The 14714-nt window shown below is 35.9% G+C and overlaps 1 protein-coding gene across 2 annotated transcripts in view; it reads right to left on the bottom strand.

The window, feature by feature from the left end:
* Positions 1–7155: 7155 nt before the first annotated feature.
* Positions 7156–14714, bottom strand: part of ELOVL4 (ELOVL fatty acid elongase 4) — a 30753-nt gene continuing 23194 nt past the window's right edge. For both annotated transcript variants that reach the window (XM_082730269.1, XM_082730270.1), the window contains 4 exons: positions 14456–14536; positions 13319–13490; positions 10842–10969; positions 7156–8384 (listed from right to left, as the gene is read on the bottom strand). In XM_082730269.1, the coding sequence (XP_082586395.1) occupies positions 8109–8384; positions 10842–10969; positions 13319–13490; positions 14456–14536 (657 nt within the window). In that variant the 3' untranslated portion in view covers positions 7156–8108. The remainder of the gene's footprint in view (positions 8385–10841; positions 10970–13318; positions 13491–14455; positions 14537–14714) is intronic.

The following is a 14714-nucleotide window of genomic DNA, read 5'->3' as shown; positions in this document are numbered from 1 at the left end:
GTCATGGCCCCTGAATTCATATTTTCCCTTCCCACCCTCTGACATACATGTTCCTTACCAGGGAAGCTATGATACTTGCTACCTCCTACTCACCAGATGCAGTCAGCATGATGGACCAGAGCAGTGTCTTACCCCATGATGAGACAAAAGAGGTTCCTAGATTATTAAAGAATACTGAATTGATACTGTCCTGAGACAAAACCATGAAGGAATACAGGTGAAAGAAACTTCTGTAATCTCTTAATTGGAAAGGAGAAGAAAGCATTTAAAAGATTGGTCACTCTCTCTGCCTGCCTCTCCATCTACTTGTGATCTCTCTCTGTCAAATAAATAAATAAAAAAAAAAAAAAAAAAAAAAAAAAAAGATTGGTCACTGAGTATCAGGTGTCAAAATCATCTTGATTTGTTTCAGTTAATTGAATACATCAGGAACAGCTACTGAACTTGGAATTACGTGGTTAACTTAATGATAATCCACTGTTATTCTCCAAGACTCTCCAATTTCTGTTCAAGTCAAGCAGAAGAGTTATTGGGTGTATGATTAATGACCATCTATTTCAGTCCTAGGAACATCCTAATAAATTAGCCCCCGTCAGAGCTACTCATATACTAAGCCATTCTAACCACCACTCTGACTCAGCTGCCCATTACTGTAACCATATCCCTTTTGTCTCTGGCATCTAAGTACTGCCAGTTGGTCTTTAGTCTTCTGTAATACTATCATCGCTACTGAAGCCAAAGAGCCCATTTTAGAGACAGCACCCTCCCTCATCATCCTGAAGGTGATCAGAATATGTCACCCTAAAATATGCTGCTTTGACAAAAAGATTATTTTGAGCTGAAGGCAATTGAGAAAAAGCAGACACAAGAAGAGCTCTTTGCCCTCCCTCAATCTGCTTAACAGTAGGCCATAAATTTGTGAAGCTGTCCCCCTCTCCTGTATCAAGAAAAAGACAATAAGCCTTACCTCTGGAAACAATGATGGCACTGAGGCGAGTCTGCCCAAACAGAAGCTTAATGAAATAACCCTTATCTACCATTAGTTCCCACCACGTTCCCTCGTCACTTTCCCACAATTTATCTGACTCCCTTTCCACAATGGATTGCCTTTTGTTACAATGGTCTATAAGTCCATAAGGCTAACAACTTCTTTGAGTTTTTCACTTTTCTTCCATGAAGCCCCCATACACATAAAGTTAAAAATATTAGTATCAACAAAAGTGATAAATTTTTCCTCCTATTGTCTTTTGTCAGTTGAATTCACAAGTCTCAGTCACTAACCTAAGATTGTGGGGGAAGCGTTTTCCTCCTTATTGTCTCCAGCCTACAGGAAATAGCCACTAGAGAATTTTTCAAGCACCTATTACCAACGTACATTTGCCTATGTAATTCTCATAGGGAGGGAGTGGTCAAGTGTGTTGCACAGAATAAACCGTCTCCAACAATCCTTACTCCCTAAGCTTCACATTATTCCAATGAATCTCTAGCATATATTTCATTTTAATATAGGCCACCAAGGATTTCAAATTTCTGTTAAAAACTGCCAAGCCATTACAGCTACTTCTGTTCAGCTATATCCTCAAATTAAGAATTTCTGGTAAATGTACCTATATTAATAATTTCAGTCCAATCGAAAGGTATGTTTCTTTCTTCTTTGTTTAGCACTCTTTGAATCTATTCCTATGCATTTCTGCAGATGAAAACTAGCCAAATCCTATCAGTCTAAACCATCTCCTCCCAAGGTAGATTTTGTACTTGTCTCCCTGAGGCATGCTATGTTCTAATTATCTTTACAGATCTGGTGGCACTGAAAGAGTAGAAGGCAGGCATAAGGAAGATCAGTATCCCTTTGGTATACCTTGGTATACTTTGGTTGAAGCCATTACAGGATCTCAAGCAATAAAGAACTGAGGTTATCTGACAAGGGAGGATGGGCTGCTTTTCTTGGCCAGGGGTATTTAATGGGATTTAGAGATTCAGTCTCTCTAAGTGTCCCCATTCCAATTCTTCAGGTACCCACCCCCCCAACCCTTCCCAATTAGTGCCTCAACTTTCGCATAGGAAACTATTGAGGCTGTGAACTTAAGTTCTAATTCTGCAAGCTCACTTTGGATCATCACCCTTTGGATCTTGTCTTAAGATGTTTCAGAATTGTACCTACAAGATACAACAAGGCCTTGTAGGGCAGCCAAGAATTTAAGACACAAGCTAATTTTTTTTTTCTGTAAGCGCTGCAGGGCAATCAGAATCAACTGTCTCACTCAAATCTCTATATTCCTCATTTCCATCACAATACTACAATGCAGCAGTCACTTGTTTGGCCAAAGGCCTTGCTTACAATGATGATTTTTTTTTTAAGATTTTATATATTTACTTCCAGAGAGAGAGAGAGACAGACTACAAGCAGGGGGAACTGCAGGCAGGGGGAGAAGCAGGCTCCCCACTGAGCAAGGAGCCTGGTGCAGGACCCAATCCCAGGACGCTGGGATTATGACCTGAGCCACCCAGGCATCCCTGCAATAATGATTTCATTCTATAAGGTGAAAATCAGGTATTTGCTATGTGGAAAACAGTATCCCATTTCCCAGTGGTCATTAAGTTATCACTGTCTGTAAACTCAAATAGGTCAATAACCAATTTCATAGTATCTTCAACAATCTCTTTCCTGATCAAATTCTGGCACTGACTACTTAATTAGATAAGGGTCACTGTGTGAAACAGATACCCCTCAGGTATTTCAAGCAGAGAGTACTTTAATTCAAAGGATTACATTATTGGTGACGTGGAGGAGTGAGTCAGAAGGCCACCCCTAGTCTTTGACTTCAAATTAGTATGACCACATCTGCCATGATCACTATCACATTACCACCGCCTGATTTATAAAAGTGGTGTCAAGACAGTGGATCACGTAATTCAGCTGCTGCCAACACCTATGTCTGTAAGGAGCCCATTTATATAATTGCATTACTACAGAAGGATGGCATCCACCTCCTTTATGCCTTCCAAAAATTTCATGAGTGCCTCTTGTTGACATAACCTATATCTGTGAGGGAATCTGAGAAATGTAATTTTTATTTCTTTAGACTCTGTAACACTGGGGGAGGGAAGAAGGGAGACATATTGAGGGGATAGGGATGGATTCATAAAACCAATTAACATCTAGCAAACTAACCTGGTGCTGGCTTTCTGAAGTAGTTAGTATGTAGGGTAGACGCTAGTATGTAAACTCCAAATCTCTACTCTCATTATAAATTAGAAATGTGTTCCCCAAATTCTTCTGTCTTTTCTTTTTGCCTCACAGCCTCCCATAATCTTTTACTTTCTGGAAAAAAGACCAGACGCCACATTTACATGGGCCGACAGTAATAATTCAAGCGTAATGAAAACACTTATATGTTCGCGAATAAATACAGCTTTTAAGAGTAGCTATTTGTTCTTTTGTGATCATGTAACATCTTTATTAAATTTTCACTATGAGGGCTGAACTAAAAACATTTAAAATCCAACTGAAAAAAATTTTTATTTAAAATCCAACTGTATTTGTACAGCCAATAAACCCCAACTATATAACATACTTATAAAAATGTAAACATTGTATTTGATTCCCAGAATAACTAAATTAGAACACAAGCCACTTTCAAAGGTGAGGTGTGAGTGTCACTAACATAATGCTACCTCTTGTGTGAGACACATAATCTACCACCCTCTCATTACCAAATAGCTAGGTAATCAGTATTCCTGAAAGACTGGTTCTTAGGATAGCTTCCTCACAGGGAGGAGAAACTCAGTTTAAATATGATGCATCAGGGATGACAAGGAAGGAATTTCAACTGGGCGCTTTCCTCTCTCCCAAAGGCAAATTCAAAGAAAAACTTTAAAACTGAGAAAAAGAGCAACCTAACTAGCTTCTTTCAAATAGCAGAGAAGGTATCCAGGGATTCCTGGAGAGAGACAGAATATATGGACTATGCATGTGGACTGACAAATTCTCTTTACAACTCAGTCTTATAGTTAAATTGGGAAATACCCAATAATTTCCACACCCTTTTTAGAAATGGCTATATTATTTAAACCTTCCAAGATAATTTAGTTTTTGAATGGCTTTAATTCGGACATATTCTCTGTGTAGATGTTCAATTACAATGTGACCTTCTGGTAGCTGCATTAGATTATTATAATTAGATTATTATAATTAGATAGATATCAAGTGGTGTGTTTCAGCATGTATTTATTCTCAAAGGAGATACTACTTTAAGGACACAAGCCCTGGGAGAACCTCATCTATGAGAGTGAGAAAAAGAGAAAACATTCTGTATAATTTCTATTTAAGACAGGATGGATCTCCAAGGAGTGAAAGTATGAAGGAAATCTGTTCACATGTGGACATGTAAACATGCCTTCATCTGGTAAAATGAAGAAGACAAAGAGAAAAGGAGACCTAAGTTCTAGGTCTTTTTTTTCTTAACAGATAGAAAAAAGTTTAGGGACCTCAGGGTGGCTCAGTGCATTAAGTGAACACTAAGATGTATTTATCTCAGATCATCCCTTCCAAACCTAAAATTCCCATTAATTAATCATTATATAAAGACAGCTATTGACCACCTTCTTCATAACTCACACACTCTTTTAACGAAATATTCTAGAATCTCAGTCTTTATCTGAGTGGCTCTATATGTCAATTTAATTCTTAACTTATACCCCTGAATCCCCTTCAGATATGTAGAATCATGTTACATCCTCCTATTTTTAAAACTTGAAAAAAATGTATGCCTTCCAATTTACAGCTGTGTCATCCCTCTGTAGTTTAAGAAGGAAATTAGGAAATTCGGGAGAGAACTAGGAAAACCAACTTCTAATACTTGTATGATTTAGTTGTGTTTTGAAACAATGAAATCTGTTTATGATTCTCTGCCTCTTCATAACTGCTTTTCTGGTTCAGATGGCATCTGCCTAAAATACCTAAGGTTAAGCATGGATTCTAAAATATACTATTAAGGACTTGATTTCCAAGGTGACTTGTCAAAATCGCTTGCATGCTGAGGGGGCAGGTGACCAGATCAGGAAGCAGGTGTTATGTTCCTGTGTGTGTAGCTTAGCGCCTCAGCCCTGCAGCCTTATCTACCATCTAGCAGGATACCAAGTTCACCTCACCCAGGTCTGTACCTAGCACTCCACTTGAGCTCCTACACAATCTGTGGCCATCTTTTTCTCGAGAAGGATGGTGTTAAGCATTCAGCTGGCTGAGCTTTAGGCTACAACAAGACATGAGCTGAGAGAGGACAGCTCAGCATGATGTCACATTCTCACAAAGGTCCCAATCATCAGTATGAATGTAATGCCTGGATTGTCATATTATCAGATGGACAGGGCAGCAGAAATCACTTCCACCTCTATGTTCTCATTATTTATAGGATAACTGAGCTGCATATCTGAAACACATCTGTAAATTAAAATATTCCTAATAAACTACAAAACACTAGATTCTATGTTCTAAAATGTGAATATAAAAGTCCATATGAAAATATTTTTGAATACCCAGAAGTATGCAGAAAGAGAGAAAAAAAAGAATGACTGAATTAATAATGCTAAAACTGAAACAAGTCATCATTCAGTATCCATCAGCAAAACAAAGTCAAGGGTAACACAGAAAAGAGAAAAAAGAAGATACAGTCGTTGATGATTCTACTGGAAAATGCACTGTACATGTCTAAGGTATTTCTAGCCATTGAAAATATTTAGTAAATTCCATTTTCTGTGTAAGAAAACATTTCTTTAGTTAGTGACAAAGTTTTACCAAAAGGAAGGATGCAGTCCTCTTCCACTGATTTTTAGGTATGAGGCATGCAACTCAGAGTGATGCCTGAGAAATTATGAAAGCTACCAGAACACGTTGCATATCACAACTTAGAGTCATCTTAGATAAAGAACCTAAAAAACTGTAGTAAGAGCTGAATGAGCTAATGTAAGAACATAAGACCTCCTCCACCTTATTTTTGGAACAAGAAAACCCCATAGCATTAAAAAGTGTTAAAGCTTACATTTGAAATGACAAATGTAAGAGTAGTTTAGAAGAAAATTATATGTTTTATGTCTGGATCCAAAAGCTCTTCCAAAGGCAACTAATTTTTAAAGTAAAAATACGCCACCATAAAAAAAAAAGGTTTTCTCCAGGAAACTTCTAGTTATACTTCTTTTCTACAGTAGAAATTAGCAGCAGAAAAGATATTTGAATATTAACAACTGAATCAAATAAACATCTAGCAAATGATTTATGTAATAAACTGATTAACAAAAAAAAATCATTTTTCCCACAGCAGTTGTATATTTATTGTGCTGAAATCAGGTAGCAGGGAATGAATAGGTCTGGGGAACCAGTACAGAATGTTCACAAAGATTTACAGATCTCTAGTCATTACACACTGAGCAGCAAAGACAAAGGGGTTGAATCCTTTCAGGTCAAACCATTATAAGTGTTGCAAATATTCTGTATTTCTCATGACTGCATGCCTTCAGGGGAAAAAGTGTGTAATTTTAATGCACAATAAATATTTTATAGTTAACAAAATATCCTAAAATAGTTTGTCTGCACAAACAGCATACATCCTGCACATGCAGTTTTGACATGTTGAGATACTTAGAAATAGTCATGCTTTTTTTTTTTTTTTTTTTTTGTCATCACATGTTCTCTTTCTGTAATGATCCCTGGTCAACATCTCTTAACAATTTAACCTATGCAATAAGACAATGTACAAGTTCTCTTTGCTAGTATATTTCCAGTTGTTCATTTATATTACATGAAACACTTCATTTGTAAATAGTAAACTTCATTTTCTGGTTCTGACTACTCTCACTTTTATTCACTTTGCATCTTAACAATTAACACCTTGTAACAATCACACACTAAATTTAATGATCTTTAGCACCAAGGAGTCAAGAATATTGCACCAAAATGGGTTTACACTTCATGTCTAGTTAATAAATAAGATCTTGAACTTTGTCATAAGGAAAATAACACTTCAAAATTAAACACACTGAAAGAGGAGGATAGTTTCACAGAAAAGTTGGGTGTATGCTATTTGTAAAAAAAAAAAAAGCAAAAAAAATACTAGTGGATTTGAAAGTTAATATTAAAATTTACATTAAAGGACTCCTTGATTTTTTAATTAAAATTTATTTAATTTTCAATGTTCTTTCCAACAGAAGAGGTAGGTATATTTCCACATATGAAAAATCGGTAACAGCCACAAATCAAAACAAGGAAAGCCTGATAAAAATCAACATACTCTCTTCTAACAGCACATAAATGTAACTCTTTTATGATGTTACTAATAAAGACATGAGTTGTTTCATGTTCCAATCAGACAATCTTAATTTTCATAATATATTTATGATAGTAATAGGAGTATTGAAAGGCTGCCTTTTCATCATAAAAATTGTTTCCTACAGTGATTTGTGCCACAAGTCATGGTGACCTTTGGGTCGCTAAACAGGATTTTACTGTAATTCTTTCTTATTTTCACCAACACCATCATCATCAAGCCTCTAGGAATCTACAGAGATCATCAGATTTTTTAAAATTTAATTACAACCAGAAGGGTATATTCAGACTAGAGGTGGAGAGATTCGACCATTCCAGTCAGCAAATGAATTCAAATGTGCAAATTTTAAGTATCTACAGTTTCAGCTTTGGACCAGAAAATGTAAGGTAAATGATTGTAATCAGTAGGTAATAGTAATTTAGCCAAAAAATTCATACTGTGTTTCTGTGATCATCAGACTAAAGAATGACTGTATATAAGACCCATGAAAAAATCTCATGCATTAGACAAATGGATGTGAACAGAGGGAGAGCCTCCAAAGTCACATAATGATTGCTTTGGTCTGGACAACATCAAGGCTAATAAAAAAAAAAATGTTTAAAATAAAACTTCATAAATAAAACATCCGGGCATTGCATTTAACACTTTACTCTATCTAAAGATTCCTAAGACAGAGAGCACATTTGCCTTTTTCTCCCCACCCCAAACCCTCATTTGCTTGTTTTCCCTGAAATTTCGTATGAAATGGGAGCTTCCTCACTGTCAACAACAGTTAAGGCCCAGTTCAATTTACTCTCCTTTTGCTTTTCCGTTTTTGAGCTTTTTTCCATTTTCTATCACTAGTTGTTTCTCTGATTTGCTCACACCGTTTGCTGAAATACCATTCACAGCTGTTTTTCCAGTTTTTGCTTTCTTAGGCTCTTTGTATGTCCGAACATAGAAGTTAAGAAAGAGAAATATGAAGCTGATCGCGTAAGCAATGAGGGCCCAGTGCATCCATTTGGGGAAGGGACAATCCGTGTAAAGAGATAGCGCTGTGTGGCCGATGGTCACATGGAACTGAACCTGAAAAACAAAACAACAATGTAGGAATAGTGAGTAACTTTTAACAAATCAGAATCTTCTATCTAGCTAAGATAGGCCTAAATCTTGCCACACTGTGCAAAGTTCAACAGACTCCAGTCCCCTCTCATCCATCAGGTGGCAGCTCAGATGTCATTTCCTCAGCAAAGTCTTCCTGCCTGCGAGGACAGGACGAAGCAACTCGATCGACCTGGCCCTCTCAATCCCATTAATGTGGGCTTTTGTTTGGTATGGGCTTTTTTCCTGAGAATAAAACCATCTGGACTTCTGAACTTCTTGACTGTCCATCATTCCAAGAGTATATAACTTCAGAGGGTATGATTCTGTGCTGTTCCCTGAGGAGTCCTTGGCACAGGATCTGGATTCATAGAGTATTTGTTGGATAATGTTAAATCATGTTAAATCATGTTATGAGTAAGAAGGAATATCAATCACCTAAGAGAATAAATAGTACCATATACTCTTTTTGTTATTTGCTTTCCTCCCATATTTTAGACTGATTTCTTTCCACAAAACTATCAGCAGAATGGTACATATGCTTTTAAAAATGAACCTATCAAAAAGATTCATTATTTATTTCTTACAAAATAGCACACAGGTAAAACTGTATTTGAGTTAACACTATCTTTGGGGCACCTGGGAGACTCAGTCCGTTAAGCATCCAACTCTTGATTTCAGCTCAGACCATGATCTCATGGCTCATGGGACTGAGCCCCATTTCCATGCTTAGCACAGAGTCCGCCTGAGATTCTCTCCTTCTCCTCCCTCCCACCCACACCCCTGGCCCCAGGTACTCACTCTTTCTCCCTCTCTAAATGAATTAATGCTATCTACAAATTAAGATTTTTGGTAAAATTTAGTAGATATTTGAGAATAAGTGCAGAAAGACTCACTGTCCACTTTAGAAGTTTTTAAAAGAAGAAAAACCAAAATTAAGATGCTTTGTAGTTCAGATAAGGCAAATCAGTTGAAATTTTAATATATCAATAAATGAGTGGTTCTCAGTACAGGAATTATGAATTCCACAGTGTTAAACAAGGGTAACTTTTTACAAGAATAAGTTACATGATTAACCATTGTGAGAACTTCTGGCTTGGAAATATTCTACTCTTCATGAAACTAACATCCTATCTGGAATGGGCAACTGTGTTTTCTCTTTTAAATATAGCATTACCCATATTAACTAATATATTAAATATGATTAAAATAATTTATTCTATGTAAGCCCGAAATTTAGATCAGACTAAAAAACTTTAAATTCTCCATGGCAAAATCCAGATTTTAAGAACTTCTGCTTTCACAATGGTTCTTAGAACCTAAATCACCAAAAGGATTGTGTATATAGATGTGAAAAAGAATGGCCTCACTCAAGGAGACTCAAGTGAGGACTCCAACAAAGTAGATACAAAGAGTTCAGATGATTTCTGTCATCTCTTCATTTTCTTGTGCCCATTTTCTAATTACTGAGAGAAGTGAATTACACAAACTATATAAACAGCTTACACAAAAACTGGAGGAAGCTTCCTGTAGCATTTTAGTTACAAATGAATCTTTCCCACCCAGCATTCCCCAAAAGTTGTGTTTCCTGTTTGGCCAGCCAGCTGTTTAGCAACTTAAAGCAGAGATGAATAATATTTCCAAATGTGATTCCACTGATAAATTGTGCACATGCTATGATTATAGCAAATTATAATAAATTCCAAGGCTTGAAGAATAGCTACCAGGTTGGTTTGGGATTTCCAGTTTGATGACTGGGCCAGTATCTTGCTTGAATATTTCACTGAGGTACCCAGATGCTACAAGAAGTCCCACTAGGGGTATATGCTGAAAATTATCTGCTCTAAAGGTTAGCATTTAAAAATATCTAACTCTGTTCTCTAAGGACTATGTGTTAGAGAATTAAGAGGAATTCTCTTGTCTCTGTTCCTTTCCTTTACCCCACCCCTTCCTCGGTTGTCTGGCTTCTCTTCAACTTTTATATCCTGAATGTACGGGATCTGTTAACAGGGACTAAAATAGAATAGAAAACAACATTCAAGCAAAAGCAGGATGAAGATAGGTAATAATAACATTTTAAGTCTTAAAAAATCAGCTGAGAGAGAACTTATATTATTTTTTTCATCATATATGAGTCTATGTAATTTATGGTGTACTTAGATCTTGACTCATCCATTTCATAGATATTTTTAAACAACATTTCTCTTAGACAAGAGTTGTGTTTAGTCTTTTAAGAACATTAAAAAAAAAATTAATGGCAGTGACAACTAGGTTTATGAACAAGAAGCTCAGAGCCAAGAAGCCTCAACTTCCACAGCGGGAACACAGAGAAAGTCAACTTTGTAACAGAAAATTGTCAAGGATAACTTAGCCCTTTAAAATAAGCAAATTCAAATATATGCAGTGTTTCACCAGAAGAAAGTTTAGAAGCATTTAACTCACCAGCTGCAACATGGTCAAATATCTTTTCCACCAAAGATACTTCTGAATCCATGGGCCAAATGCAGTTAGCCCATAGTATGAGTACATAATCACGTGGATAAAGGAATTCAGCTGTGCTCCAAAAAATGCTTCAGAAAAACAGAGTTAGAAGATACAGAAACATTTAGTAGTCAATAAACCATCTGGACATAAAATAAATGAATCCACATTATTTTCTAACTTTTAATCTTGAGTACAGATTAGGGATAAAAATTGTAAAGTAGAGGGCGCCTGGGTGGCTCAGTGGGTTAAAGCCTCTGCCTTCAGCTCAGGTCATGATCTCAGGGTCCTGCTTCCCTCCTCTCTCTGCCTGCCTCTCTGCCTACTTGTGATTTCTCTCTGTCAAATAAATAAATAAATTCTTTAAAAAAAATTGTAAAGTAGGAATAATGGAAAAGATTTCTCCTCAGATCAAGTTAGGTATTTTTACAGTTTAGACTCAGGCTTTTAGCATGTAACTAAAAACGAGTGTTCTTCAAATGCAAAGGACTTTCACAGTGGCAAGTTTCCAAATGGAGTACCCCAGTGATTTAAGCATGCCATAGCCCAGAACTATTGTCTGTATTGTTTTTCATGCTATTATTCTTGGGGAAAAAAATCATAGTACATATAATTGTTTAAATAGATATTTAATGGGGCAATGGGCTGGCTCAGTTGGAAGAGCATGGGACTCTTGATTTTGGTGTGGGTCATAAATTCAAGCCCCACATGGGATAAAGAGATTACTTACAAAAATAATAATAAAGTGAAAAGGACCATTAAAAAAATGGATTTTTAAAGCCTCATTATTGCCTTCAGAGGGCATACCAACTTATCAACATACATATATCAACATAAACATATCAACAACAAAATATTATTTATTTCTTAGATTTCTAAACAGTTTTAAACTTCTAAGAGTAGAAGGTAAACTGTACTACTATAATGACCTGTATCCTGGGTCCACAATAGAGAAATAATCTGTTTTCAGCTTAATGACATAAATCATCTTCAATTCAGGCACTTGAAAAGCTGCAGATTTATCTTTCACAAAGCTATTTACAGTTTCCTTTGAGTAAGAACCAAGAGGTTCATTTAAGGCCCATTTTAGAGCAAGAGTGGGCTCTGGGCTTGGACGGGTGATGGGAGGCTTCAAACTGAGAAGTTAAAGTTTAATATCGTTTGTCACCCTTTCTTTTTTTTTTTTAAGTAGACTCCACACCCAGTTTGGAATCCAATGCGGGACTTGAACTCATGACCCTAAGATCAACACCTGAGCTAAGACCAAGAGTCAGATGCTTAACAGACTGAGTCACCCAGGTGCCCCTAGCTCAGTATCCTTTGACTCAAAACTACTATAACTGCTCCCCATCAAAATATTAATTGCTACATTTAAGCTTAGTTTATGCTTATCTCTGAGGAAAATCTTTGGTATTTAAGTATCCACAGATAAAAAGCCAAAACTTTACTTTCTTCAAATTCCTTTTTCTTCTTTATATTTCTTTAAAATGAAATTAACCCCAATATTCATAGCAGCAATAGCCACAGTCGCCAAACTGTGGAAAGAACCAAGATGCCCTTCAACGGACGAATGGATAAGGAAGATGTGGTCCATATACACTATGGAGTATTATGCCTCCATCAGAAAGGATGAATACCCAGCTTTTGTATCAACATGGACGGGACTGGAAGAGATTATGCTGAGTGAAATAAGTCAAGCAAAAAGAGTCAGTTATTATATGGTTTTGCTTATTTGTGAAGCATTAGGAATAACATGGAGGACATTGGAGATGGAGAGGAGAAGTGAGCTGGGGACAATTGGAGGGGGAGATGAACCATGAGAGACTGTGAACTCTGAGAAACAATCTGAGGGTTTTGGAGGGGAGGAGGATGGAAGGCTGGGTGAGCCTGGTGGTGGGTATTATGGAGGGCACGTATTGCATGGAGCACTGGGTGTGTTGCATAAACAATGAATTCTGGTACACTAAAAGGAAATTTTAAAAATACATTTTTTCAAAAAAGCTAGAAAAAAAAATAAAATTTTAAAAAATTTAGTCAGATTTCTTATAAAATTTTAGGCAGAACGATAGAAAATTCTGTGTTAAATGCACATTCTTGTTGCATCTATGCAATAATCATACAGAATTAATTGTGACCATACTTATTTAGTGATCCTAATGATCTTTTTTGAGATTATTTTGCTTCAGAAGAAAATTCTACATTGTCTGGTATCTAGAGGACACATTTCTAGATTTGCCACTGGATTACTAAATAGCTTTAAATAAATTACTTCTCATCAAACAAATAAACAAACAAAAAAGAAAAAAATGAAATTAACGCAGAAACAATTAATCATGAAAGCAAGTTAAAGACCAAGTCAAATTTCCACCTTCTCATTACTTTTCCACCCAACATATATACATAATTTAATGTATGCAGATATGTCCCAAAATGCTCACCTTGTCCCCCTGCGACCCACTTAATTCCAATCCACCACAATGTAAACATTGTACAGTGATGGTATACATGAAGGAAAGAGACTTGATTGTTTTTCTTCCTCAGGATAAAAAACACCGTGTCCAAATACTCAACCCCTTTAGATACAAAGTACCACCACAGAGCAGCAGCTATCTGTAAAAAGAAAGGAAAAGCATTTTATAAACAGCAGAGTGACACTATCGTATGGTTTTCTATTTACTGTTAAGTTAGTCTAAGCAGTCTTTATTGCACAAAATGTAGAAGGCACAGAATCATTTTTGCCTAAGTGAATGTGAAACCTAGGCATCTATCCATGGGGGGAAAAACATATAACAAATATTTCCTAGGTCATAAATATAATCCTACTTACATGAATAAGTCTTTTCTTTTCCTGGGCTCTAATTAAGACACCAGATGGTACAGAAAGATTATGTTACAATGCTGAGAGATTAAGGATCCAAGGATCCAGTGAGAGGTGACCTCTATAAATGTTTGAAAACATTTTACAAGAACCCTTATAAAAGTAACCTAAACTCAACATTTTTTATGTTAAGTACTTTTATGATGTATGTTCTATGTACAAACAACAAAGAAGACAGTATGTAACTGAAATCTATTTATAAATCTTTGTATGTCAAGGGTGAATAGAAAGTAAAATACAACATTATATTACCTGGTTTATTTTTCTGAAAACATAATAAGAACTGAGTTTATACCTGCTGTATGTATAGTGCTATGCTTAACTTACTACACATTACATAGTTTATAGAACATTTGTTTATCCTCAGACTCTTAACAAGTGAATTAGACTCTCTTTATGAGTTTCTATTCTTGACCCAAAACACAAAAATCAAAAATATCATCTTTACACTAAACATGGAACTTTTTAAAGTACTGCATTCTAGTAATCCAACACATACTTACTCTCACACAATCATATAGGACACTATAGCTATGAAAACATTTTTAATTACGTACTTTTAAAGAAAAGCATAGCTTTCCTGACTCAACACAATCCTATACACTTTTACACCATTTTACAGAAGCATGTTTTTCAGACTAGGGATTATAAAATTAAACCCATTTCTATTAATTAATGGTATCTTGAATGTACTTACCCTAACTTCATTAACATTATCAGAATAATCCACACTCTGGCAAATATAGCTGTATCCTGCATTATATGATCCCATGAATAACTGGAAAAAAGGGGAATAATATTTAAAATAAACAGATAGTAGATATGGAATTTAAAACACTAAATATAATATGCAAACTTTCAAATTATTTTAAAGAGCAATCTTGTCTAAAAAAATTGAAATGCATTAAACATGTAATGTGTTGGAGTGTCTAAAATTTGTTCTGTGTCAATTTATT

This window comes from Mustela nivalis (genome assembly GCF_964662115.1).
Source record: "Mustela nivalis genome assembly, chromosome: 5".
Taxonomy (NCBI): Eukaryota; Metazoa; Chordata; class Mammalia; order Carnivora; family Mustelidae; genus Mustela; species Mustela nivalis.
This window is presented reverse-complemented; position numbering and strand designations above follow the sequence as displayed.